This window comes from Oncorhynchus masou, chromosome 3 (genome assembly GCF_036934945.1).
Source record: "Oncorhynchus masou masou isolate Uvic2021 chromosome 3, UVic_Omas_1.1, whole genome shotgun sequence".
NCBI classification, from domain to species: domain Eukaryota; kingdom Metazoa; phylum Chordata; class Actinopteri; order Salmoniformes; family Salmonidae; genus Oncorhynchus; species Oncorhynchus masou.
This window is the reverse complement of record NC_088214.1, coordinates 22,565,655-22,592,283: the sequence shown is the minus strand read 5'-3', so window position 1 is coordinate 22,592,283 and position 26,629 is coordinate 22,565,655. Positions and strand designations below refer to the sequence as shown.

General features: G+C 43.5%; 1 protein-coding gene across 1 annotated transcript; it reads right to left on the bottom strand.

Annotated features, from left to right (window-relative positions):
- Positions 1 to 232: 232 nt before the first annotated feature.
- Positions 233 to 17,818, bottom strand: LOC135512927 (receptor-interacting serine/threonine-protein kinase 1-like). The gene is given in 12 exon segments (XM_064935457.1): positions 233 to 1,264; positions 1,697 to 1,849; positions 1,999 to 2,406; positions 2,409 to 2,651; positions 7,453 to 7,528; positions 7,663 to 7,739; positions 14,062 to 14,211; positions 15,551 to 15,794; positions 16,188 to 16,325; positions 16,516 to 16,672; positions 17,035 to 17,244; positions 17,567 to 17,818. Coding segments are annotated over 11 exon segments (2,100 nt in total). The 5' UTR covers positions 17,193 to 17,244; positions 17,567 to 17,818; the 3' UTR covers positions 233 to 968.
- Positions 17,819 to 26,629: the final 8,811 nt, after the last annotated feature.

The following is a 26,629-nucleotide window of genomic DNA, read 5'->3' as shown; positions in this document are numbered from 1 at the left end:
ATTGGCTGCAAATCCTGCCTCTCCCATCTCCTCAATGGTTTATAGAAGCAGGTACCCACGTGCCATCTCCTCATTTAGTTATACCTACGTGGGTTACTGAAAGACAAACGAGGTCAGTGGCTGTAATGAACCTAATTTATGAAACTTGCTAATCGCAATATCAAGAGAAGAAAAAGCCTAGAAGGAGGAGATGTCACGGCTGTTGAAGGATGAGGACCAAGGTGCAGCATGGTGAATGTACATTTTACTTTATTTAAGAATGACGCCGACAAAAAACAATAAACCATAACCAACAATAAACCATAACCAAAATGTGAAGCTAAAGGCAATAGTGCCAACAAACAAAGACAACTTCCCACAAACACAGGTGGGAAAAAGGGTACCTAAAGTATGGTTCCCAATCAGAGACAACGATAGACAGCTGTCCCTGATTGAGAACCATACCCGGCCAAAATATATAAATAGAAAATCATAGAAACACAAAACAGAATGCCCACCCCAACTCATGCCCTGACCAACCAAAATAGAGACATAAAAAGGATCTCTAAGGTCAGGGCGTGACAGGAGAGATGACTAGAAATGATTCGGTTCACCGTTTTTATTTGTAGATTAATTGTCGAAGTAGAGGACCTTGTGGATTTCAGGTAAAATAACAACTCAATGTTTATATCCCAGGACAAATTAGCTAGCAACAGCAAGTGTAAGCTAGCTAGCTAAATTGCCATAAATGTTTAAAGCTTTTCGACTTGTCCCCAAATTAATGTAATTGGTTCAGAGTTTTTGATATTTTAACCTGCGTGTCGCAATCACATTTGATGTGTGGGGACAAAATAAATGTATGCATGATGGCACACGTGTGCAGCCGGTTTGGGTTCCGTATAACCTGTACACTCATGGGTGGGTGCTGGAGTAGAAAGTCTCCCTCTGGGTTAGGGGTAGGGGGTACTGGAATAGATCGTCTACTGTACCTATGGAAAAGTATTGGTCCTGCAGGCATGAAGAAGCTTCTTTACCAGGTCTACTTTGACACAGTTCTCCAGTGCTCTGCAGAGCTGGCCCACTGTGCAGCCCACATAGCCCTCCTTCATCCTCCAGCGCTCCAGCATCTGGTGCACCTTCTCAGGCAGCCCGTCACGATGGTAGTCCTGGTCGATGGTGTCCACCTCCACCTCGCTCAGGCCCAGACGACGGGCACAGCGCTTCCATTCCTTCCCGATGTTTTCTCTCAGGAGATCAAGGTGCTCTTCAGTCACTGCCTGGTCATCTGAACACGGGACAGGACACAACAGAACATATTGTGTAAAATGGAAGTTAAAGACCCTTGTCTGTGATATAAGGGTTTTTGAAAATGTAATGTCAATTAATGATACATAGCAATTTACTGTTAAATAATACCAGTTATAAATGCCCCATGGCCTTAGTTGAACTATCCACCCCAACTATAACTCCAACAGAGGAGGCTGTTAGGAAGAGATATAGGAGGGCAGGCTCATTGAAATGGCTGGTATGGTATCAAACACATGGAAACAACGTGTTTGACACCGTTCCATTCATTCCAGTAAACAAACAATGTAAGAACCCTTATATTGTGGCTAAATACAAAATATGGGACTAAAAGTAGAAAACATGACATAGAAAGATAGGAAGATGTCTATTTTCAGGAAGTAGGCTCCTCTTTGCCGGTTTCTATTCTTACCGTTCATCTGCAGGGTCTCTTTGAGTAGAGAGTGTGAGTTTGCCCCATTGGAGAGAGAGCTGGCTGACCTTCTGTAAGACTTGTGGTCCCTGATGCTGAGTATGTTGTTGCTCCCTATCTGGATCCCTCTGGCATTCTGGATGAACAGGCCTCCTGAAACCAACACACACACACACTGTTTCTCATAAATGCTTTTCTAATTGAAGTAGTAGATCGCTATCACGCTGATTGTGGAATCTGCATCAGCTTTAGTAATGGTAATAGTGGTATCAAGCACTGTAATCTCTGTGCTTCACCCCTACCTGGGTCCTGTGGAGGTCTAACCATGGCACACGAGTTCAGGCGCAGCACTGCAGTGAGGTCTGGGGCAGCTGACTCTGGCACTGGGTAGGCTGGCCAGGACTGGAGGCGGAGGTACTGGGCGTAGGGATACTGCTGCTGGGGGGAGTACTTGCCCTGGCTTAGAGAGGGGCTGCTGGAGGACTCAGGCATGTGGCTGGAAAGCTGGCACCTGGGTGTGGTGGCCCCTGAGGGGTCCGCGGCCTTGTACACTCCTAGGCTAGAAAGACGGCGGTGGGGGTTCTCCACGCTGCTGGGCTGGACGTCCTGGGTTTCGGGGAGCCCTCTGTTGGCGGTGGGGTCCTGTGAGCTGAGGCGCTGTGGGGTGGAAGGGTGAGGATTATGGTAGGGGCTGTAGTCAAGCTGGTCCATCTGGTCCATCTGGTGTATTTGTGATATTCCAACTGCTGGGCTAGTTTGACTTCCAGGGCTGAGAGTTCATTGACCATTTTGAGCTCCATGCCCGAGGTGGGGCTGAGGGCACGGACATCTGGCTGGATAAGGGAGTGCTCACAGGGGAGGAAGAGGTTCAGGTCCTCGATGCAGGCCTCCACTGGACCAGCCTCTATACGAACAGCCCTAGCACTGTCTGAGCTCAGTAAGGGAGCCAGCCGGTCTATAGGGAGAAGTGGTGGAGGGTTAATTTTGAATAGCTGAATTCTAAATTAAGATCCATGTGTTGTTGTATAAAGATCCAACTTGTCGTATTAATGGTTTGATTATTGATGAGAGTGAGAGATTTGAATGGAAAATCTAGAAACGGCAAAGATCTCAAGTTAAGGTCTTTTAAATTTTGTTTTATTATTTATTACAAAAAACACAAGGATGTGGTAACATTAAAGTATTATAACATGAAGGACAAACACTACAGCATCAAGACACTATCAAACATGTATCAAACATGCAACAGAGCCATCCTCATGTGTGAGGGTGCGTGTGCATGATAGTGATATAAAATGTCTTCATTTCTTTTTTCATGATCGCAATCTTGTGAAACCCGAACCCTCCAAGATCCCCCCACAGTTCCTTCCCCAACAGCTGTCCCTCAACCATTTGAGATTAGTTGTATAAAACACTACCACTTAATGTCATTCAAATCTAGTTTTATTATGTTTATTTAGACTTTTTTCCCCCTTTATCTTTTGACCAACATTCTCTCTCACACACAGCAACTCCACTCCCACTTGTCTCCAATATCACATACCAACCCTCAGCTTCCCTCAGCCCATCCCATCTATCTCTGCTGGCCACCCACTTTGTGTTTCTACACAACAAATATCTTTCACATATGTTTAACGTACAATTTCAATCTATCTAATCGAATAGAATCTACAGATTGCGAGTTGAAGATAAATACCTTTACTAAGAGTATTAGTATATTAGTAATTGACTGACCCGGTCTCTCCAGATCTCCTAACAGTACTATTTCTAGGGTCTATTTTAGATCAATGCTATGCATTTTCAGCCATTCCTGAACCTGAGACCAGAAACAGGCTACCTGAGGGCAATACCAAAATAAATGGTCTATTGATTCTGTATCTTCACAACAAAATCTGCAGCGCTTCGATGATTTTACACACCAAATATAAATTTAAAAAATTGGTGGAAAGAATTCTGTAAATAATTTTAGCTGAAAAGCACGAAGTCTTGAATCTTGCATTGTTTTATATATCAACTCATACACCCTGTACCATGGAATCGGAACATCAAAAATCTCTTCCCAAATATTTTGTAATCTGTATGGCACAGTTGTCAACATCCTGGTCCTCAAATGAAACTGGTATACTTTCCTATTTATGCTATTTTTATTCCTCCGCCAGTTTTGATCCTTTATATTGGGCAAACAAACCAGTTCCCTACCTCCTCCTGCTGCCACCCACCTCCTCCATTTTTGGGGCAATGCTGTATTCAATTGGTTGTACTCTTGGAATGAGCAGACCTTCCAATACAATTCTGATAACTCCATGAAGGACATAACTCTACCATTACAATATAATTTAAGAACAAAATACCCTTTTCAATCATCTTTCCCATAAATACAGATATTTTATCACCCAGCACATTTGAGTTCAGCCATAATATTTGTTCTATCTTTTCAGGGGGATGAAATTGAACTTGTAGCCAGCTCTGCAATGCTTGTTTGAAAAAGACAGATACTTTGAAAAAAGTATCATTTTCAATTAAATAAAAATGAGACATGGCAATCTGCACAAAGGCAAAAAGACCATTTTTAAACAATGGATGAGCTTTTCTTATTAATCTACTTGAGAACCATTTAGGGTTTAAATAAAACTTTTGAATTAATGAAGCTTTTAGAGAGAGGTTTAGTGCTTTTATAATTAACAATCTCAACCCACCCAATTCCTATGCATTATATAGTTAGGTACGTTTTATTTTGTCTGGTTTAGCGTCCCAGATAAAGCACGAAAAAAAAGCTCAACAAATCATCAGGAGTAGGCAGCACCATAAGTAAGTGAGTAGACTGAGATGACTAAGGAGTTAATCAGGGCAATTTTTCCATAAATAGACAGGTATTTACCTCTCCATGGTTGCAGGATCTTGTCTATTTTTACAAGTTTTCTATTATAATTCATTGTGGAGAGCTTATTTATTTCTATTTTTTGTGATATGAATAAAGAGTATGTCTACTTCACCATCAGCAAATTTTATAAGTAAGCTGCAAGGGAATGTAAAAGTTGTATTTTTAAGGATCCAATACGTAATATTGTACACTTATCATAATTAGGTTGTAGTCCAGAGAGTGCAGAAAAGTTATCTAGATCTTTAATGAGACATTGCAGGGATCTATCTTGAGTCATCGGCATACATGGACACCTTTGTTTTTAAGCCTTGGATTTCTAATCCTCTAATGTTGTTATTGGATCTGAATGTAACATTTCGATGGCCATAACGAATATATATGGTGACAGCGGACACCCTTGTTTAACTCCTCTTGACAATTCAAAACTCTCTGAGAAGTAGCTGTTATTTACTATTTTACACCTGGGTTGCTATACATTATTTTTTACCCATTTTACAAGAGAATTAATGAAATTGAAAACATCCAGGCATTTATAAATAAAATCCAGTCTTACTTTATCAAAATCTGCTATAAATATAATTCCTGGCTGCTTATAGGTTTCATGATGTTCTGTTATATCTAGTAGTTCTAGTTTATTATCTCCAATGTATCATTCATGTAACAAATGTGTCTGAGTGCTATGCATTTTGCTAGTATTTTTGCAAGTGTAAGGGGCCTCCAGTTTTTTAGATAGACCGGGTCTTTATATTTGGGTCTTGTCTTAATAATAGAGAAATCGGACCTTCCTGCTGAGTACCTGACAGACTACCATTTCTATAGGAGTAGTTAAAACAATCTAACAATTGGAGCTTTTAGTATATCAAAAAATACTTGAAATACCTCTACCGGTATGCCATCAAGCCCTGGGGTTTTTCCAGACTGAAACGATTTAATAGCCTCAAAAAGTTATTCCTCTGTAATTTGGCCTTCGCACTGATCTTTCTGTACATTTTGTTAATTTGCCATTTTTTATATTATTATGAAAGAATTCCTTACCGTAATCTTCATTCAGTGGGAGAGGATGAGATGGAAAAGAGAACATCTGCCTAAAATAATTAGCTTCCTCTTTTAAAATACCATTCGGAGAATCATAGATGACTCCGTCATCAGTAATGAGTTTCTGCAATTCTTTTTGTTAGCGTTTCTGTATTGGAGATTCGGGAAGAATTTTGTGCATTTTTCTCCATATTCCATCCAGTTTGCTTTATTTTTGTAATATATTACATTTGATCATTCTTGAATAAGTTCCTCAAGTTCTTTTTGATTTTCCTCTAACTTATTTTGTATCTCTGTACTATTGTTTTTATTGCTATCTACCTGTACTATTAGTTCATGGATTTCCCTTATTAGTCTTGTTTCTTTAGCCAGAAACTGCATTTTATTATTGATGAATATTGAATGACCCCTGAAGGTACATTTAAAGATATCCCAAACTATAAGGTGATTTGCTGAACCTATAAAATACTGGAATAATTCAAGTAAATTCAAGTAAGTCTTTGTGCATCCAATCCCATTGAATTGTTGTATCCCTTTTCTTTCATGTCTAATAATTCAGTGCACTTTGTCCAAACTTTTGGATCTGTGGGCTCAGGCAAGGTATATTATATATTAAACTTGACAAAGCCTACACCACGCTGACACTGTTTAATTTCTTCGATATAGGGGGCGCTCTTTTAATTTTTGGATAAAAAAATATTCCCGTTTTAAACAAGATATTTTGTCACGAAAAGATGCTCGACTATGCATATAATTGACAGCTTTGGAAAGAAAACACTCTGACGTTTCCAAAACTGCAAAGATATTATCTGTGAGTGCCACAGAACTGATGCTACAGGCAAAACCAAGATGAAATTTCAAACAGGAAATGCCCCAGATTTTGAAGGCGCTGTGTTCCAATGTCTCCTTATATGGCTGTGAATGCGCCAGGAATGAGCCTACACTTTCTGTCGTTTCCCCAAGGTGTCTGCAGCATTGTGACGTATTTGTAGGCATATCATTGGAAGATTGACCAATTTTACACTACATCTACCAGGTGCTCTGTTGGTGTCCTCCGTCGCAATTATTGCGGAATCTCCAGCTGCGTGTATTTTTCCATTTACTTCCGAGGAGAAACCCAACTGCCACGAATGATTTATCATCGAATAGATATGTGAAAAACACCTTGAGGGTTGATTCTAAACACTGTTTGCCATGTTTCTGTCGATATTATGGAGTTAATTTTGAAAAAAGTTTGGCGTTGTAATGACTGAATTTTCTGGGTTTTTTCTTAGCCAAACGTGATGAACAAAACGGAGCGATTTCTCCTACACAAATAATATTTTTGGAAAAACTGAACATTTGCTATCTAACTGAAAGTCTCCTCATTGAAAACATCCGAAGTTCTTCAAAGGTAAATGATTTTATTTGAATGCTTTTCTTGTTTTTGTGAAAATGTTGCCTGCTGAATGCTCGGCTTAATGCTATGCTAGCTATCAATACTCTTACACAAATGCTTGTGTAGCTATGGTTGAAAAGCATATTTTAAAATCTGAGATGACAGTGTTGTTAACAAAAGCCTAAGCTTGTGAGTGAATATATTTCTTTCATTTAATTTGCGATTTTCATGAATAGTTAACGTTGCGTTATGGTAATGAGCTTGAGGCTATGATTACGCTCCCGGATACGGGATTGCTCGACGCAAGAAGTTAACAAGGCAGTGAGTGGAGTTGTAAGACATAGTGGTCTGGAGGTGTACGTCATGTATAAAGATGCAGAGAGCGGTGTAGACTTGTAAGACTGAGAGCTATAGAGGGCCAGGGTCATGAAGCCTGCCTCACGTTGTGCTCAGACTGCTCACCTGCTTTAAGGCTCTCAGGGGACATGGATAAAGATTTCATCTTCTCCACCAGCTCCTCTGGCCCCTCGTACAAGTCCTGCATGCCAATGAAACAGATCAGTTTAAAAAAGTGTTATGGACCCTATGATATATTTGGTAATATTATGGTAATATTAAACACCCATTAATACTCATGACAATGCTGTCACTTTGTTCACACAAGCAACTTACTCTGAGACGAAGTGAGTCCCTCTCTACATCTGGCTCTAACTTCTCCCTGTAGACGGGCAGGAAGGTGTTGTAGCCCTCTGTATAGAGAACATGTGAAATCAGAGCAGTCATATGACTAACATAGCAACAGCCACAGAATAGTCTGATAAAAGATAATTATAAAATAATTCCACTCTGAAACCTTATAATTGTATGAAATGTATTAGAATCATAAAATTATAATCTGATGATGTGTGTAGTTTTAGTCAGAATTAGTTTAAACAATGTATCTGTATAGTGGAAAGGCACAGACTGCCTGAGCAAGGCGTAGTTTAGGATTTGAACTTGTATGTGTGTGCCGAAGAAAAAAAAACGAGAACAATTAAACTGTGTTTGGACCGACCTGGCTAGGCCTCTGGGAAATTTATGGTAGCATAGGGAGTACTTCTCAAGGTTCCCCTAATCTCGGGGGAATGGAACTGTCGGCTGGGTAGTGATACACAGTGGTGAGAACTATGGAGAAGGATAAAACTCACCAACTGTTTGTGTGTATGTATGTGCGTAGGACACCTACTGTCTTTGTAGAAGTAGCTATAAAATGGATGTCTTTGTATAATGGACTTCAGAACGTTCTCTGAATAAACTGTACTAATCTTTTGCATAAAGTTGAGTCTTTGCCTAATTATTATTATTATTATTATACCCATGGTCTTACAAACCTCTGGGATTGGTCAAAGCTATTGATTGATAGTTATTTTCATTGGGATTGAAAATTCTCATGACAGTATTAGACCATGATGCAACATTAGACTTGTGAATGCCATGGGCTCGCTTGAATTGATGCTTGTTGCAGTACTAATTGATTCGTAGGTCCAAGGTTGACTTGTGAAGATATCTGCATGTACCAATATGCTGCATATTGCAGTAGTTTTGAATATGTGTTGAAATGTACAAGTTATAAGTGCTCTGCAAATTCAATCACATTTATTTATAAAGCCCTTTTTACATCAGTAGATGTCACAAAGTGCTTATACAGAAACCCCGCCTAAAACCCCAAACAGCAAGCATTACAGAAGCACAGTGGCTAGGGAAAACTCCCTAGAAAGGCAGGAACCTAGGAAGAAACCTAGAGGAACAAGGCTGAGGTGAGGGGTGGCCAGTCCTCTTCATGCTGTGCCGGGTAGAGAGTCTCTCTCTCTATATATCAGGGACAGCCTCCAGTGATGATCCCTGGCACGAAGCCTCCAGTGATGATCCATGGCACGAAGCCTCCAGTGATGATCCATGGCACGAAGCCTCCAGTGATGATCCATGGCACGAAGCCTCCACTGATGATCCATGGCAAGAAGCCTCCAGTGATGATCCATGGCAAGAAACCTCCAGTAAGGAATCATGGCACGAAGCCTCCACCAACGGCCTCCAGTCCGGAGCCCACGGCGACGGCCTCCAGTCCGGGGCCCACAGCGAGGGTCCCCAGTCCGGGGTCGGCGGCGAGGGTCCTCACACCAGAGGTGCCACCAAAGCGTGGTGAGCCAGAGGTGGAGCGGGTCAGGGTGTGGTTTGTGTGGGCATAATATGTCCTTTATTTCTATGATTTGTGTTTCTATGTGATGGCCGGGTATGGTTCTCAATCAGGTGCAGCTGTCTATCATTGTTTCTGATTGGGAATCATATTAGGTAGCCCTTTTTCTCTCCTTTCAGTGTGGGTAGTTATCTTTGTTAGTGGCACTATAGCCCTGTGAGCTTCACGGTTGTTTTTTTGTTTCTCGTTTTGTTGGCGACATTTTAAATAAAAGGAGAAATGTATGCTCACGACGCTGCACTTTGGTCTACTTCCAACGACACCCGTGAAAAGGGTCAAACATTTTGGATAGCCTTCCACACGCTCCCCACAATAAATTGGGTGAATTTTGTCCCATTCCTCCTGACAGAGCTGGTGTAACTGAGTCAGGTTTGTAGGCCGCCTTGCTCACACACGCTTTTTCAGTTCTGTCCACACATTTTCTATAGGATTGAGGTTAGGGCTTTGATGGCCACTCCAATACCTTAACTTTGTTGTACTTAAGCCATTTTGCCACAACTTTGGAAGTATGCTTGGGGTCATTGTCCATTTGGACCAAGCATTAACTTCATGACTGATATCTTGAGATGTTGCTTCCATATATCCACGTAATTTTCCCTCCTCATGATACCATCTATTTTGTGAAGCGCACCAGTCCCTCCTGCAGCAAAAGCACTCCCACAACATGATGCTAACACCCCCGTGCTTCATGGTTGGGATGGTGTTCTTCGGATTGCAAGCCTCCCCCTTTTTCCTCCAAACATAACGATGGTCATTTTGGCCAAACAGTAATATTCTTGTTTCATCAGACGAGGGTATTTCTGAAAAAAAGTATGATCTTTGTCCCCATGTGCAGTTGCAAACCATAGTCTGGCTTTTTTATGGAGGTTTTGGAGCAGTGGCTTTTTCCTTGCTGAGCGGCCTTTCAGGTTATGTCGATATAGGACTCGTTTTACTGTGGATATAGATACTTTTGTAACTGTTTCCTCCAGCACCTTCACAAGGTCCTTTGCTGTTGTTCTGGGATTGATTTGCAGAACGCGTCTCCTTCCTGAGTGGTATGACGGCTACGTGGTCCCATGGTGTTGCATACTTGCGTACTATTGTTTGTACAGATGAACGTTGCACCTTCAGGCATTTGGAAATTGCTGCCAAGGATGAACAAGACTTGTGGAGATCTACAATTTTATCCTGAGGTCTTGGCTGATTTCTTTTGATTTTCCCATAATGTCAAGCAAAGAAGCACTGAGTTTGAAGGTAGGCCTTGAAATACATCCACAGGTACACCTCCAATTGACTCAAATGATGTCAATTAGCTTATCAGAAGCTTCTAAAGCCATGACGTCATTTTCTGGAATTGTTCATGCTGTTTAAAGGCACAGTCAACTTAGTGTATGTAAACTTCTGACCCACTGGAATTGTGAAACAGTGAATTATAAGTTAAATAATCTGTCTGTAAACAATTGTTGGAAAAATTGTTTGTGGTTGAGTGGTTGAAAAATGTGTTTTAATGACTCAAACCTAACTGTATGTAAACTTCCCAACTTCAACTGTATGTATGTATGTATGTATGTATGTATGTATGTATGTATGTATGTATGTATGTATGTATGTATGTATGTATGTATGTGTGTGTGTGTGTGTGTGTGTGGTGTGGGGGGGGGGGGGGGCAAAAAAGTATTTAGTCAGCCACCAATTGTGCAAGTTCTCCCACTTAAAAAGATGAGAGTCCTGTAATTTTAGGTAGACTTCAACTATGACAGACAAAATGAGAAAAGAAATCCAGAAAATCACATTGTAGGACTTTTTAATGAATTTATTTGCAAATTATGGTGGAATATACGTATTTGGTCACCTACAAACAAGCAAGATTTCTGGCTTTCACAGACCTGTAACTTCTTCTTTAACAGGCTCCTCTGTCCTCCTCTCATTACCTGTATAAATGGCAGCTGTTTGAACTTGTTATCAGTATAAAAGACACCTGTCCACAACCTCAAACAGTCACACTCCAAACTCCACTATGGCCAAGACCAAAGAGCTGTCAACGGACACCAGAAACAAAATTGTAGACCTGCACCAGGCTGGGAAGACTGAATCTGCAATAGGTAAGCAGCTTGGTTTGAAGAAATCAACTGTGGGAGCAATTATTAGGAAATGGAAGACATACAAGACCACTGATAATCTTCCTTGATCAGGGGCTCCACGCAAGATCTCACCCCGTGGGGTCAAAACAATCACAAGAACGGTGAGCAAAAATCCCAGAACCACACGGGGGGACCTAGTGAATGACCTGCAGAGAGCTGGGACCAAAGTAACAAAGCCTACCATTAGCAAGGGCATTGAAGATGAAAGGTGGCTGGGTCTTTCTGCATGACAATGATCCCAAACACACCGCCCGGGCAACGAAGGTGTGGCTTCGTAAGAAGCATTTCAAGGCCCTGGAGTGGCCTAGCCAGTCTGCAGATCTCAACCCCATAGAAAATCTTTGGAGGGAGTTGAAAGTCCCTGTTGCCCAGCAACAGCCCCAAAACATCACTGCTCTAGAGGAGATCTGCATGGAGGAATGGGCCAAAATACCAGCAACAGTGTGTGAAAACCTTGTGAAGACTTACAGAAAACGTTTGACCTCTGTCATTGCCAACAAAGGTTATATAACAAAGTTTTGAGATAAACTTTTGTTATTAACCAAATACTTATTTTCCACCATAATTTGCAAATAAATTCATAAAAAAATCCTACAATGTGATTTTCTGGATTTTTTTCCCCCTCATTTTGTCTGTCATAGTTGAAGTGTACATATGATGAAAATTACAGGCCTCTCTCATCTTTTTAAGTGGGAGAACTTGCACAATTGGTGGCTGAATAAATACTTTTTTGCCCCACTGTATGTATGTATGTATGTATGTATGTATGTATGTATGTATGTATGTATGTGTGTGTGTATGTGTGTGTGTGTGTGTGTGTGTGTGTGTGTGTGTGTGTGTGTGTGTGTGTGTGTGTGTGTGTGTGTGTGTGTGTGTGTGTGTGTACAGTGCCTTGCGAAAGTATTCAGCCCCCTTAAGTTAATACTTTGTAGCGCCACCTTTTGCTGCGATTACAGCTGTAAGTCGCTTGGGGTATGTCTCTATCAGTTTTGCACATCGAGAGACTGAAATTTTTTCCCATTCCTCCTTGCAAAACAGCTCGAGCTCAGTGAGGTTGGATGGAGAGCATTTGTGAACAGCAGTTTTCAGTTCTTTCCACAGATTCTCAATTGGATTCAGGTCTGGACTTTGACTTGGCCATTCCAACACCTGGATATGTTTATTTTTGAACCATTCCATTGTAGATTTTGCTTTATGTTTTGGATCATTATCTTGTTGGAAGACAAATCTCCGTCCCAGTCTCAGGTCTTTTGCAGACTCCATCAGGTTTTCTTCCAGAATGGTCCTGTATTTGGCTCCATCCATCTTCCCATCAATTTTAACCATCTTCCCTGTCCCTGCTGAAGAAATGCAGGCCCAAACCATGATGCTGCCACCACCATGTTTGACAGTGGGGATGGTGTGGTCATGGTGATGAGCTGTGTTGCTTTTACGCCAAACATAACGTTTTGCATTGTTGCCAAAAAGTTCAATTTTGGTTTCATCTGACCAGAGCACCTTCTTCCACATGTTTAGTGTGTCTCCCAGGTGGCTTGTGGCAAACTTTAAACAACATTTTTTATGGATATCTTTAAGAAATGGCTTTCTTCTTGCCACTCTTCCATAAAGGCCAGATTTGTGCAATATACGACAGATTGTTGTCCTATGGACAGAGTCTCCCACCTCAGCTGTAGATCTCTGCAGTTCATCCAGAGTGATCATGGGCCTCTTGGCTGCATCTCTAATCAGTCTTCTCCTTGTATGAGCTGAAAGTTTAGAGGGACGGCCAGGTCTTGGTAGATTTGCAGTGGTCTGATACTCCTTCCATTTCAATATTATCGCTTGCACAGTGCTCCTTGGGATGTTTAAAGCTTGGGAAATCTTTTTGTATCCAAATCCAGCTTTAAACTTCTTCACAACAGTATCTCGGACCTGCCTGGTGTGTTCCTTGTTCTTCATGATGCTCTCTGCGCTTTTAACGGACCTCTGAGACTATCACAGTGCAGGTGCATTTATACGGAGACTTGATTACACACAGGTGGATTGTATTTATCATCATTAGTCATTTAGGTCAACATTGGATCATTCAGAGATCCTCACTGTACTTCTGGAGAGAGTTTGCTGCACTGAAAGTAAAGGGGCTGAATAATTTTGCACGCCCAATTTTTCAGTTTTTGATTTGTTAAAAAAATTGAAATATCCAATAAATGTCGTTCCACTTCATGATTGTGTCCCACTTGTTGTTGATTCTTCACAAAAAAATACAGTTTTATATCTTTATGTTTGAAACCTGAAATGTGGCAAAAGGTCGCAAAGTTCAAGGGGGCCCGAATACTTTCGCAAGGCACTGTATGTGTGTGTATATACACGTGTGTGTTTGTGTGTGTATGTATGTGAGAGAAACATACACCCCTTTTAATGCCATGTCTGTACACGTGTAACAGTATTGCTTACGTCCCTCTCCTTGCCCCAACCTCGGCTCGAAACATTGACCCTCTGAACACAACAACTGCCTCCCACGAAGCATCGTTACCTATTGCCAGACCTTTCAGATACCAAGCTTCTGTTGACCTGAACTTGCTATTCAATGGGGTTAGGTTTGGGTTTCATGATTTGTGCTGGGACAAAGTGCTATACAAATAACATTGTATTGATTGGCATTGTGTATACTGTAATGCATTGTACTGTGTTTAGGAATTCCCGTACATCAATCTCACTACACACATGCACACGCACCTTGGAATGTTGGTCGTAGTTGTGGATCCTGATGCCAGCATCTCTTCATTAGCTCTGTGATCTCTACAGGAGTATCAGCAGAGATGAGGTCTTCATCAGGACGATCACCTTTACGGACACACCGGCAGATATGGTCCTCACTCCGAGCATCTGAAATCCACTTATCCAATATTAATTCAGTGCATTCAAATTTGATCTCAAATCTTATCCATTCATAAAAAAAAGAACAAAGGACCTCTTACTATAAAATATATCTGAGTTCACAAACTACACTGAACAAAAACATGTACTCAACATGTCAAGTGTTGGTTTCATGAGCTGAAATAAAAGATTCCAGAAATGTTCCATACGCACAAAAAGCTCATTTCTCTCAAGTGTGCACAAATGGTCTTTTTATCCCTGTTAGTGAGCATTGCTCCTTTGACAAGATAATCCATCCACCTGACAGGTGTGGCATATCAAGAAGCTTATTAGACAGCATGATCATTACACAGGTGCACCTTGTGCTGGGGAGAATAAACGGCCAAACTAAAATTTGCAGTTTTGTCACACAACACAACGCCAGAGATGTCTCAAGTGTTGAGGAAGTGTGCAATTGCAATGCTGACTGCATGAATGACCACCAGAGCTGTTGCCAGATAATTAAATGTTAATTTCTCCACAATAAGCCACCTCCAATGTTGTTTTAGAACCGGCCTCACAACTGCTGACCACATGTATGGTGATGTGTGGGTGAGTGGTTTTCTGATGTCAACATTGTGAACAGAGTGCCCCATGGTGGCAATGGGGTTATGGCATGGGCAGGCATAAGCTACGGAAAATGAACATAATTGCATTTTATCGATGGCAATTTGAATGCACAGAGATACTGTGAAAAGATCCTGAGGCCCATTGCCGTGCCATTCATCTGCTGCCATCACCTCATGTTTCAGCATGATAATTCACGTCCCCATGTCACAAGGATCTCTACACAATTCCTGGAAGCTGAAAATGTCACAGTTCTTCCATGGCCTGGATACTCACCACCAGACATGTCACCCATTGAGCATGTTTGCGATGGTCTGGATCACGTGTACGACAGCGTGTTCCAGTTCCCGCCAGTCTTCAGCAACTTCGCACAGCCATTGAAGAGGAGTGGGACAACTCTCTTCAACTCTATGCGAAGGAGATGTGTCGTGCTGCATGAGGCAAATGGTAGTCACACCAGATACTGACTGGTGTTCTTATACACGCCCTACCAGTTTTTTGAAGGTATCTCTGATAAATAGATGCATATCTGTATTCCCAGTCATGTGAAATCTATAGATTACGGCCCAGTAAATGAATTTAAATTGATTGATTTCCTTTCACAAACCGTAATTCAGTAAAATCTTCGAAATTGTTGCGTGTTGCATTTACAGTTTTGTTCAGTGTATATATATATGGCTGAAATCGCATCAGATTCATTTGAATGCAACAGTCCTCTGTAGAGTGAGTGAGCAACACTCACTTTCATATGGCTCACTGCCAGTGAGGATGACCCATACGACAATAGCGAAGCTATAGACGTCAGACTTCTCAGAGGAGCGTGTGTGGATGCTGTCCAGGTGCTCAGGAGCCATGTAGCACAGAGTACCGGCTGCCCTGCCCCCCACTCCCTCAGCCCCAGGACGCGCCAGCCGGCTCTGCCTGCGAGACTCCTCCTTAGTCAGCCTGCTCCACGTCTGACAGGTGGCCAGGCCCAGGTCTGCAATCTGGAGCACAGATACAGACGTGCATATTCATACATGTACATGCATTGCATACACAGATTACACACACATCCATTTTCGTACACATACATCGAACACAGAGACATCAATACACAGATGCACATGGATACACACACACACACAGTCTTGTATAACTAACCTTGTGGGGGACCCACAATTCAGTCCCAAAATCCTATTTTCCCTAACCCCTAACCCTAGCTCCTAACCCTAGCTCACCTAACACTAAACGTAATTCTAACCGTAACCACCTAGAAATAGCATTTGACCAGTTGGTCAAATTTGTCTTTGTTTACTATTCTTGTGGGACTTCACACACACACCGTAAAGTCAATGATATAAACAGTAATAAAGCATATTATACAGTGTGTGCTGTACCTTGATGTGAAAATCCTTGTCCACCAGTATGTTTTCTGGTTTGAGATCTTTGTGTATGACACGGTTCTTCATCAAGTACACCATCCCCTCCAGAATCTCCAGTATAATCCTGCCCTTGATGGATATCAGCACAGGTACCTGGAGAAAAGACAGGCATATATACAAGTTGTTTGCCCAGAGAGAAAATAGCTTGTTGATATTACATAGAGAAAATCTGATATGGAGTTCTGTTTGAAAACCTTCCATCTCGGCAGTGAGTCCAGGACCTAACCACATTCATATAGTGACATTGTAGACTAAGTTAATTGTTTTTGTGATCTCCTCTCACCTGGTCCAGCATGGCCAGCAGGTTGCCTTTAGGGAGGAGCTCCATGACCAGAGAGTAGTCCCCATCCTCCAGGATCACCCCCAGCAGCTTGACCACCCGTTCATGGTTCAGTCTGCTCATCAGGCTGCCCTCCTCTAGCAGGGACTGCTTACTGCCCCTGAGGGAGAGAGGGAGGAAGGCTTGGTCAAGACTAGGAGCTAGGGAAATATGTTCACTTGGAGATGTATCCCTACATATTAACTGGGCCGCCTACTGTAGCCTACTTTATCACTATAGACATCACAGGAACATGTCTATAGACACCCAATTTCTCTGGTTTTATCGTCCTTTCTGTCACAGGAAAGGATAGGTGTAGCCTAGAACTACCCGCTGGTACTCCCAATGCTGGAAAGGAGTCCCTGAGTGAAAAGGTTTAGGAATCCCTGGTTTAGACTACAATATGAATCTCAGTAGAGCATGACAGTCACAACACTTACAGACACAGGGGGCATCCTCTCTACCATAGCCCATTATACTCACTCATTACGCGGTGGCCCGGTGTAGATGGTCTTCAGAACCACCTGGCCGAGGGTTTTGTGATAGCACAGATACACTGTACCGAATCCACCGTAGTCCAGAGGCTCCTTTTTGATAAGGTCAGCGGATTTCATGTAGATGGAGTCCTGCGCAGTAGCCATGGCTTGCTACCCGGTCCACGGTCGGGTATTTCCTTCTAGCGTTGATACGAGACTAATGGATACATTGCTCTATTACTGGTCAATCACAATCTCCCACCATGTAAATAGTAACAATAATATATTTCCGAACGAATGGAGGAGTAGGCTGAGGAGCTTCAGCGGCGTGACATTGACTCGAAATACAAAACTGAATATGGAAGTGAAAGACGTAGTCGGAAATCCAATACTGTAACTTGCTCTGTTAAAGAGTTGTCAACACATAGGGTGGATAACATCAATAATGTATCCAGTTTAATATTCAAGGTAAATAGGTCTATGTATTCAATAGCATAAAATATGTAGGTTAAATCGTTAATTATAGATAAATAACCTACCTTTTCATTCCACGGGTAGGCGTATAGTTCTGGGATTTGCCTTGCTTCCGCAATGGTGAAACAACTAAAAATATGTTGTGGAAGTTAGTTGCAGACCAGTGTAGCTAATCGAGAAAGGAGCATATGATTTATATGCAAATAGTCACTGACTACAGCAAGTAAGTAGCCGTGTGCGAGCCGGAACGGCTCATAGGGCAGGAGCCTACAAATCCCGTTTCTGTATCGTGAGGCAGCTTGGTGAATGGACAGGGTGCTAGTCTATCGCAGGGCCTTAACCCCCAATCTATATCCTTAATGCAGAGTGCCAAGAATCAAATCAAAAATTACATTTATTTGTCACATACACAGGGTTAGCAGATGTTAATGCGAGTGTAGCGAAATGCTTGTGCTTCTAGTTCCGACAATGCAGTAATAACCAATGAGTAATCTAACCTAACAATTCCAAAACTACTACCTTATACACACAAGTGTAAAGGGATAAAGAATATGTACATAAAGATACATGAATGAGTGATGGTACAGAACGGCATATGCAAGATGCAGTAGATGGTATCGAGTACAGTATATACATATGAGATGAGTAATGTAGGGTATGTAAACAAAATGGCATAGTTTAAAGTGGCTATTGATACATGTATTACATAAAGAGGCAGTAGATGATATAGAGTACAGTATATACATATACATATGAGATGAGTAATGTAGGGGATATAAACATTATATTAAGTAGAGATATATTTTACATCAATTTCCATCAATTCCCATTATTAAAGTGGCTGGAGTTGAGTCAGTGTGTTGGCAGCAGCCACTCAATGTCTCGTCGTTGTTGGTAATCGAGCCTTCCACTGTAGTGTCGTCCGTAAACTTGATGATTGAGTTGGAGGCGTGCATGGCCACGCAGTCGTGGGTGAACAGGAAGTATAGGAGAGGGCTCAGAACGCACCCTTGTGGTGCCACAGTGTTGAGGATCAGCGCGATGGAGATGTTGTTACCTACCCTCACCACCTGGGGGCGGCCCGTCAGGAAGTCCAGTACCCAGTTGCACAGGGCGGGGTAGAGACCCAGGGTCTCGAGCTTGATGACGAATTTGGAGGCGACACATCAGGTCCCATTTGTACAGTATTTGGTGTGACACGGCCAGGGATTGACTTTAGGGAAGGCACTCTAACCACAAGTCCAAGGAGAAAAACATTATTTTACCATTTTCAACGTTTTTGTTCTGCTGTTATATTATAAAGTGTGAATGGAGCTGAACATTTTGGTCAAAGACGGATTCCTAGCCTGGGCAATAGGCTAGGCTAAACTCAATGATAACACAGTCGGACAACTTTTTTTGTCACAAAACAACTCACATGTTCATAAAATTGCATAGTAGCCAATGTCAGATCGGGAGGCAAAAGCCCATAAAAGTAAAAATAGTCCAGTAACAAAGCACTATCACCGCCTACTGGAGGTATGCCTCTATCACATTTCATCTTCCAAAGAAGAGAACATGGATCATCATTACATTATTCACAACCAAGTATTTTGGGGGGCTTTACCCTTTGTTTGTGTGTATGTTGAGAGAGAGAGAGAGAGAGAAACAGAGAGAGAGAAACAGAGAGAGACAGAGAGAGAAAACAGAGAGAGAGCCCAGGACAGCAGCACAATTAGACCCAACCAAATCATGAGAAAACAAAAAGATAATTACTTGACACATTGGAAAGAATTAACAAAAAAACAGAGCAAACTAGAATGCTATTTGGCCCTCCACAGAGAGTACACAGCGGCAGAATACCTGACCACTGTGACTGACGCAAAATTAAGGAAAGCTTTGACTATGTACAGACTCAGCGAGCATAGCCTTGCTATTGAGAAAGGCCGCCTTAGGCAGACATGGCTCTCAAGAGAAGACAGGCTATGTGCTCACTGCCCACAAAATGAGGTGGAAACTGAGCTGCACTTCCTAACCTCCTGCCCAATGTATGACCATATTAGAGAGACATATTTCCCTCAGATTACACAGATCCACAAAGAATTTGAAAACAAATCCAATTTTGAAAAACTCCCATATCTACTGGGTGAAATTCCACAGTGTGCCATCAGAGCAGCAAGATTTGTGACCTGTTGCCACGAGAAAAGGGCAACCAGTGAAGAACACGCACCATTGTAAATACAACCCATATCTATGCTTATTTATTTTATCTTGTGTCCTTTACCATTTGTACATTGTTAAAACACTGTATATATATATATATATATATATATATATATATATATATATATATATATATATATATATATATATATATATATATATATATATATATATATATATATAATATGACATTTGTAATGTCTTTATTGTTTTGAAACTTCTGTATGTGTGATGTTTACTCTTCATTTCTATTGTTTATTTCACTTTATATATTCACTTTATATATTATCTACCTTACTTGCTTTGGCAATGTTAACACATGTTTCCCATGCCAATAAAGCCCTTGAATTGAATTGAATTGAGAGAAACAGAGAGAGAGAGACAGAGAGAGCCATGTGAAACATGTAGGCCACTTTACCCTTATAACCTGGCTGTTCCTGGAAGTCATTTGCCATTGATGGACAATGGGTCGAGCCATGGCATTGTGAAAGACTGCACTAGATTATTTTTTATAAGGATTGTCACCAGATGGTTTCGTTTTTGGACAGTCTCAATTTTACTTTTTAAGACTTCTTTGACCTTTTTGACTTCTCAAGTAATGACATACAGTACATCAATAAAACCTATGTCAGTGGAACCCACAGGCAGCAGGTAAAATAGAATAATATGTTAAAAAAGGTAAAAATAGCTACCCTCGAAATAACCTGAACATTTTTCATAATCTACCTCAGAGTACTTTACAGACACTAAAAAGGAAATAACAAGACACTTTCCCTTACCGGCACAATGACTCAACACAGCCAAACCACACTGAATTAAAGCAACATACTCACAAAAACAAAGAGATTATGATCCATTGATAAAGTCAGATTTTCTCTGAAACCAGAATGGGAAACCACCTGAATTGTAGCACTTCTGAAGGTTTTGGGCTTATGATGGTTTTGGGTGAAGTGACTAGACTACACTGAATGTGCAGAGTTAGGCCAAAGCCTACAGTGCATCTGGAGTAGGCCTATATTCTGTAAACGCCCCCGACCTTCGCTATATTCTTTGCCTGTCATCACACATTAAAGCCACAACAAAGTATTTCACATCATCATTTGCCATTTCTCTGGGTTCTCTTTCATGGTCATTACAGTAACCCTGGCATCCACTGTTTTAACTGGATCTTATTGTCTGCCTGTAATAGAGTCTGGGTGAATGAGTGGTTTAATCAATAACTGTATGGGTGCAATAGGCCTAAATGTACTATTGTCTGGCCTGATGCCTATTTTGTATAGGCCAGCATTGTAACAATTTCTGCCCACAGCAAAGCTCAATAAGTTTGGTAAGCTTTTAATTCAAAGCAAATATCCCTCTATATGTTATTACTGGTTATGATATGTGATTGCAATTATTCAACAATATATATATTATGGTTTATGTGAAGACAGATAAAATAAGTTTGCAGTATCTCACTGCTTGCCTCATCTCCAAAATAATAAGAAATAAGTCCTGTAATTAATAACAGGCCAGATAACCGACCATTTCGAATCCCACCGCATAAACCTACCGACATCCTGGTTCACTCTCTCACCTGCCCATTACTCTCAGGGTGAAACCCTGAAGTAAGACTGATCAAGACCCGCAGACATTCCATGAACGCCTTCCAGACCCTAGACGTGAGCTGGGGACCCCGATCAGACACTATATCCTCAGTCACCCCGTAGTGCCGGAAGATGTGTGTAAACAAGGCCTCCGCAGTCTGTAGGGCCGTAGGGAGACCTGGCAGAGGGAGGAGACGACAGGACTTAGAGAAACGATCCACAACGACCAGGATCACGGTGATACCCTGTGAGAGTGGAAGATCAGTCAGAAAATCCACCAACAGGTGCAACCAAGGCCGCTGTGGAACGGGTAAGGGGTGTAGCTTACCTCTGGGTAGGTGCCTCGGAGTCTTACACTGGGCGCACACTGAGCAGGAGGAAACATAAACACTCAAGTCCTTAGCCAAGGTAGGCCATCAGTACCTCCCGCTCAAACAGCGCACTGTCCGACCGATCCCAGGATGACCAGAGGAGGGTGACGTGTGGGCCCAATATATCAACTGGTCACGAACAGCAGACGGGACGTACAGATGCCCAGCGGGACACTGGACGGGAGCGGGCTCCGCACGTAACGCCTGCTCAATGTCCGTGTCCAGCTCCCACACTACCGGCGCCACCAGGCAGGAGGTGGGGAGTATGGAAGTGGGATCCACAGGCTGCTGTTCTGTGTCACACAGCCGGGACAATGCGTCTTTAACGTTCTGGGAGCCTGGTCTGTAGGAAACGGTAAACACAAAACGGATGAAAAACATGTCCCAACATGCCTAGCGAGAGTTCATTCTCCTCGCTGCCCGGATGTACTCCAGATTGCGGTGGACAGTCGAGATGAGAAAAGGGTGTCAAGCCCCCTCAAGCCAATGTCTCCACGCCTTCAAGGCCTTGGCGACAGCCAACAGCTCCCGGTCCCCCACATCATAGTTTGGCTCCGCCGTGCTAAGCTTCTTCGAGAAGAAGGCACAGGGGCGGACCTTTGGTGGCGTACCTGAGCGCTGAAAGAGCACAGCTCCTATTCCAGCCTCGGACACATCCACCTCCACTATGAATGCCAAAGAGGGATCTGGATGGGCCGGCACGGGAGCAGAGGTAAACAGAGCCCTCAGGTGACTAAAGGCCCTGTCTGCCTTAGCTGACCACTGCAAGCGTACCGGGCTCCCCTTCAGCAGTGATGTAATGGGAGCCGCTACCTGACAAAACCCCGCTGCACCTCCTTTACCGTGGTGGGAGTCGGCCAATTACACACGGCTGAAATGCAGTCACTCTCCATCTCCACCCATGAGGTGGAAATGCGATACCCTAGGAAGGAGACGGACTGTTGGAAGAACAGGCACTTATCAGCCTAGACGTACAGGTCATACACCAACACGCAACAAAGCACCCTGCGCACCAGGGACACATGCTCGGCATGTGTAGCGGAGTATATCAAAATGTCATCAATATACACCACCACACCCTTCCCGTGCAGGTCCCTGAATATCTCGTCTACAAAGGCTTGGAAGACTGATGGCGCATTCATCAACCCGTACGGCATGACGAGGTACTCATAGTGCCCTGAGGTGGTACTGAAAGCCGTCTTCAACTCGTCTCCCTCCCGGATACGCACCAGGTTGTAAGCGCTCCTGAGATCTAGTTTGGTGAAGAAGCGTGCCACGTTCATTGACTCAATCACTGTGGCTATGAGCGGTAGCGGGTAACTATACCTCACCGTGATCTGGTTCAGACCCCGATAGTCAATACACGGACGCAGATCTCCCTCACAAAAAAAGAAACTCAGAGGAGGGTGAAGTGGAGGGCCGAATGTACCCCTGACGCAGGGATTCGGAGACATATGTTTCCATAGCCTCCGTCTCCGCCTGTGAGAGGGGATACACGTTACGCCTGGCAAGTGCAGCGTCTACCAGGAGATTTATCGCACAATCGCCCCGTCGATGAGGTGGTAATTGAGTCGCCTTCTTTTTAGAGAAGGCGAGAGCCAAATCAGCATATTCAGGGGGAATGCGCACGGTGGAGACCTGGTCTGGACTCTCCACCGTAGTAGCACGAACAGAAACCCCTAAACACCTACCTGAGCACTCTCGCGACCACACCGTGAGAGCCCTCTGTGGCCAAGAAACAGTGGGGTTATGACAAGCTAACCAGGGTAGGCCCAGCACCACGGGAAATGCAGGAAAGTCAATATGGAAGAGACTAATTCTCTCCTTGTGACCCCCCTGCATCATCATGCCCAAAGGAGCGGTGACCTCCCTAATCCACCCTGACCCTAATGGTCGACTATCTAAGGCGTAAATGGGGAAAGGCACAGCCACGGGAACAATGGGGATCCCTGAACTATAGGCTAACGCTCTATCAATAAAATTCACAGCCGCGCCGGAATCGACGAGCGCATTATGCTGGGAATGCGGGGAAAACTCAGGGAAAGTGACATACACAAACATATGTGCAACAGAGGGCTCTGGGTGACGCCAGAGCGCCCTACCTGCTACCTCTACCTGCTGCCTCGATCCCCAGAGGAACCAACCTGGCACTGACCGGCAGTGTGACATCTGCGGCCCTGTGCACCGCCCCTCCCAGCTCCATGGGTATCGGAGAGGGGGTGCGGGAGTATGGAACCACCAGACCCCAATCAGAACGTCCACGGGTAGCCAGCAGGTTGTCCAGCCGGACGGACAAGTCACGAGCCGGACGGACAAGTCCACCAGCTGGTCGAACATGAGGGTTGTGTCTCTGCAGGCCAACTCCCAACGGACATCCTCGCGCAGACTGCAGTGGTAATGGTCGATCAGGGCCCTGTCGCTCCATCCCACGCCGGCAGCCATGGTCCTAAACTCCAGGGCGAACTCTTGGGCGCTCCTCGTCTCCTGCCTCAGATGGAAGAGGCGCTCACCCACCGCTCTACCCTCGGGCGGCTGGTCAAAGCTTCCCTGGAAACGGCGGGTGAACTCCCCAAACTGGTCCAACGCCGCATCTCGCTCTCTCCACACGGCGTTGGCCCACTCCAGGGCTTTCCCGGTGATGCACGTGACGAGGGCGGACACCCTCTCATGGCCTGATGGAGCCGGGTGGACGGTGGCCAGGTATAGGTCCAGTTGAAGAAGGAAACCCTGGCAGTTCGCAGCCTTTCCGTCGTATTCCTGGGGCAGGGAGAGACGAATCCCACTGGCACCAGGAGGAAGAGGGGCGCTCAGAGGAGACCCGGGTTGTGCTGGTGGAGGTGCTGGAAGAACTCCCTGTGTCTCCCAGTGGTCCATAGTCTGGACAACGCAGTCCATGGCGGTGCCAAGGTGGTGGAGCATTCCTACATGCTCCCGGAGGCAGTCCCCCACCCCTATACCCGGGGTACCTGCTCCTGCTGACTCCATAGTTGAGTCGGTGATTCTGTATAGGCTGCATACTGGCGGCAGAGAAGTCAGATGCAGGCGAGCAAAACTGTGTTTCCAAACAGCGCAGTTTAATAATTAAACACCCACCGGAATGCAGAACAATCAAATAATGGGTACATAACCCGACGCACACCAGGACAGACGTGCACATGCTCTTGCAATTAACAATCACCGACAAGGACATGAGGTGGAACAGAGGGTTAAATACACAACAAATGTATTTGATGGGATTGGAACCAGGTGTGATGGAAGACAAAAGACAAAACCAAAGGAATATGAAAAGAGGAGCAGCGATGGCTAGAAGGTCGGTGACTTTGTCCGCCGTACGCCGCCCGAACAAGGAGAGGGACCAACTTTGGTGGAAGTCGTGACATCTCCGTTATGCAACCCGGTTTCTGAGCTGGTCACGGGTGCACCTCAGCCACGCTCAAGGTCCTAAACAATATCATAACCGCCATCGATAAAAGACAGTACTGTGCAGCCGTCTTCATCGACCTGGCCAAGGCCAGACTCTGTCAGAAGCAGCAGACTCAACAGCCTTGGTTTCTCTAATGACTGCCTTGCCTGGTTCACTAACTACTTCTCAGATAGAGTTCAGTGTGTCAAATCGGAGGGCCTGTTATCCGGAACTCTGGCAGTCTCTATTGGGTTGCCACAGGGTTCAATTCTCAGGCCGACTCTTTTCTCTGTATATATCAATGATGTCGTTCTTGCTGCGGGTCATTCTTTGATCCACCTCTAAGCAGACGGCACCATTCTGTATACATCTGGCCCTTCTTTGGACACTGTGTTAACAAACCACCAAACTAGCTTCAATGCCATTCAACACTCCTTCTGTGGTATCCAACTGCTCTTAAATGCTAGTTAAATTAAATGCATGCTCATCAACCAATCGCTGCCTGCTCCCACAACCCCGACTAGCATCACCACTCTGGACGGTTCAGACTTAGAATATGTGACTACAAATACGTGTAATATGTGTACTACAAATACCTAGGTGTCTGGCTAGACTGTAAACTCTTCTTCCAGACTCATATTAAGCATCTCCAATCCAAAATTAAATATAGAATCGGCTTCTTATTTCACAACAAAGCCTCCTTCCCTCATGCTGCCAAACATACCCTTGTAAAACTGACTATCCTACCGATCCTTGACTTGACTTCCTTTTACAAAAAAGGCTCCAACACTACTCAGCAAATTGGATGCAGTCTATCACAGTGCCATCCATTTTGTCTCCAAAGCCCCACATACTACCCACCACTGCGACCTGTATGCTCTCGTTGGCTAGTCCTCGCTACATATTCGTCGCCAAACCCACTGGCTACAGGCCATCTAGAAGTCTTTGCTAGGTAAAGCCCCGCCTTATCTCAGCTCACTGGTCACCATAGCAACACCCACCTGTAGCACGCACTCCAGCAGGTATATTTCACTGGTCATCCCCAAAGCCAACACCTCCTTTGACCGCCTTTCCTTCCAGTTCTCTGCTGCCAATTGCAAAAAATCACTGAAGTTGGAGACTTATATCTCCCTCATTATCTTTAAGCATCAGCTGTCAGAGCAGCTTACCAATCGTTGCAGCTGTACACAGTCCATCCAACCAACTACAGTTGAAGTTGGAAGTTTACATACACTTAGGTTGGAGTCATTCAAACTCGTTTTTCAACCACTTCACACATTTCTTGTTAACAAACTATAGTTTTGGCAAGTTGGTTAGGACATCTACTTTGTGCATGACACAATATATTTTTCCAACAGTTGTTTACAGACAGATTATTTAACTTATAATTCACTGTGTCACAATTCCAGTGGCTCAGGAGTTTACATACACTAAGTTGACTGTGCCTTTAAACAGCTTGGAAAATTACAGAAAATTATATCATGGCTTTAGAAGCTTATGATAGGCTAATTTACATAATTTGAGACAATTGGAGGTGTACCTGTGGATGTATTTCAAGGCCTACCA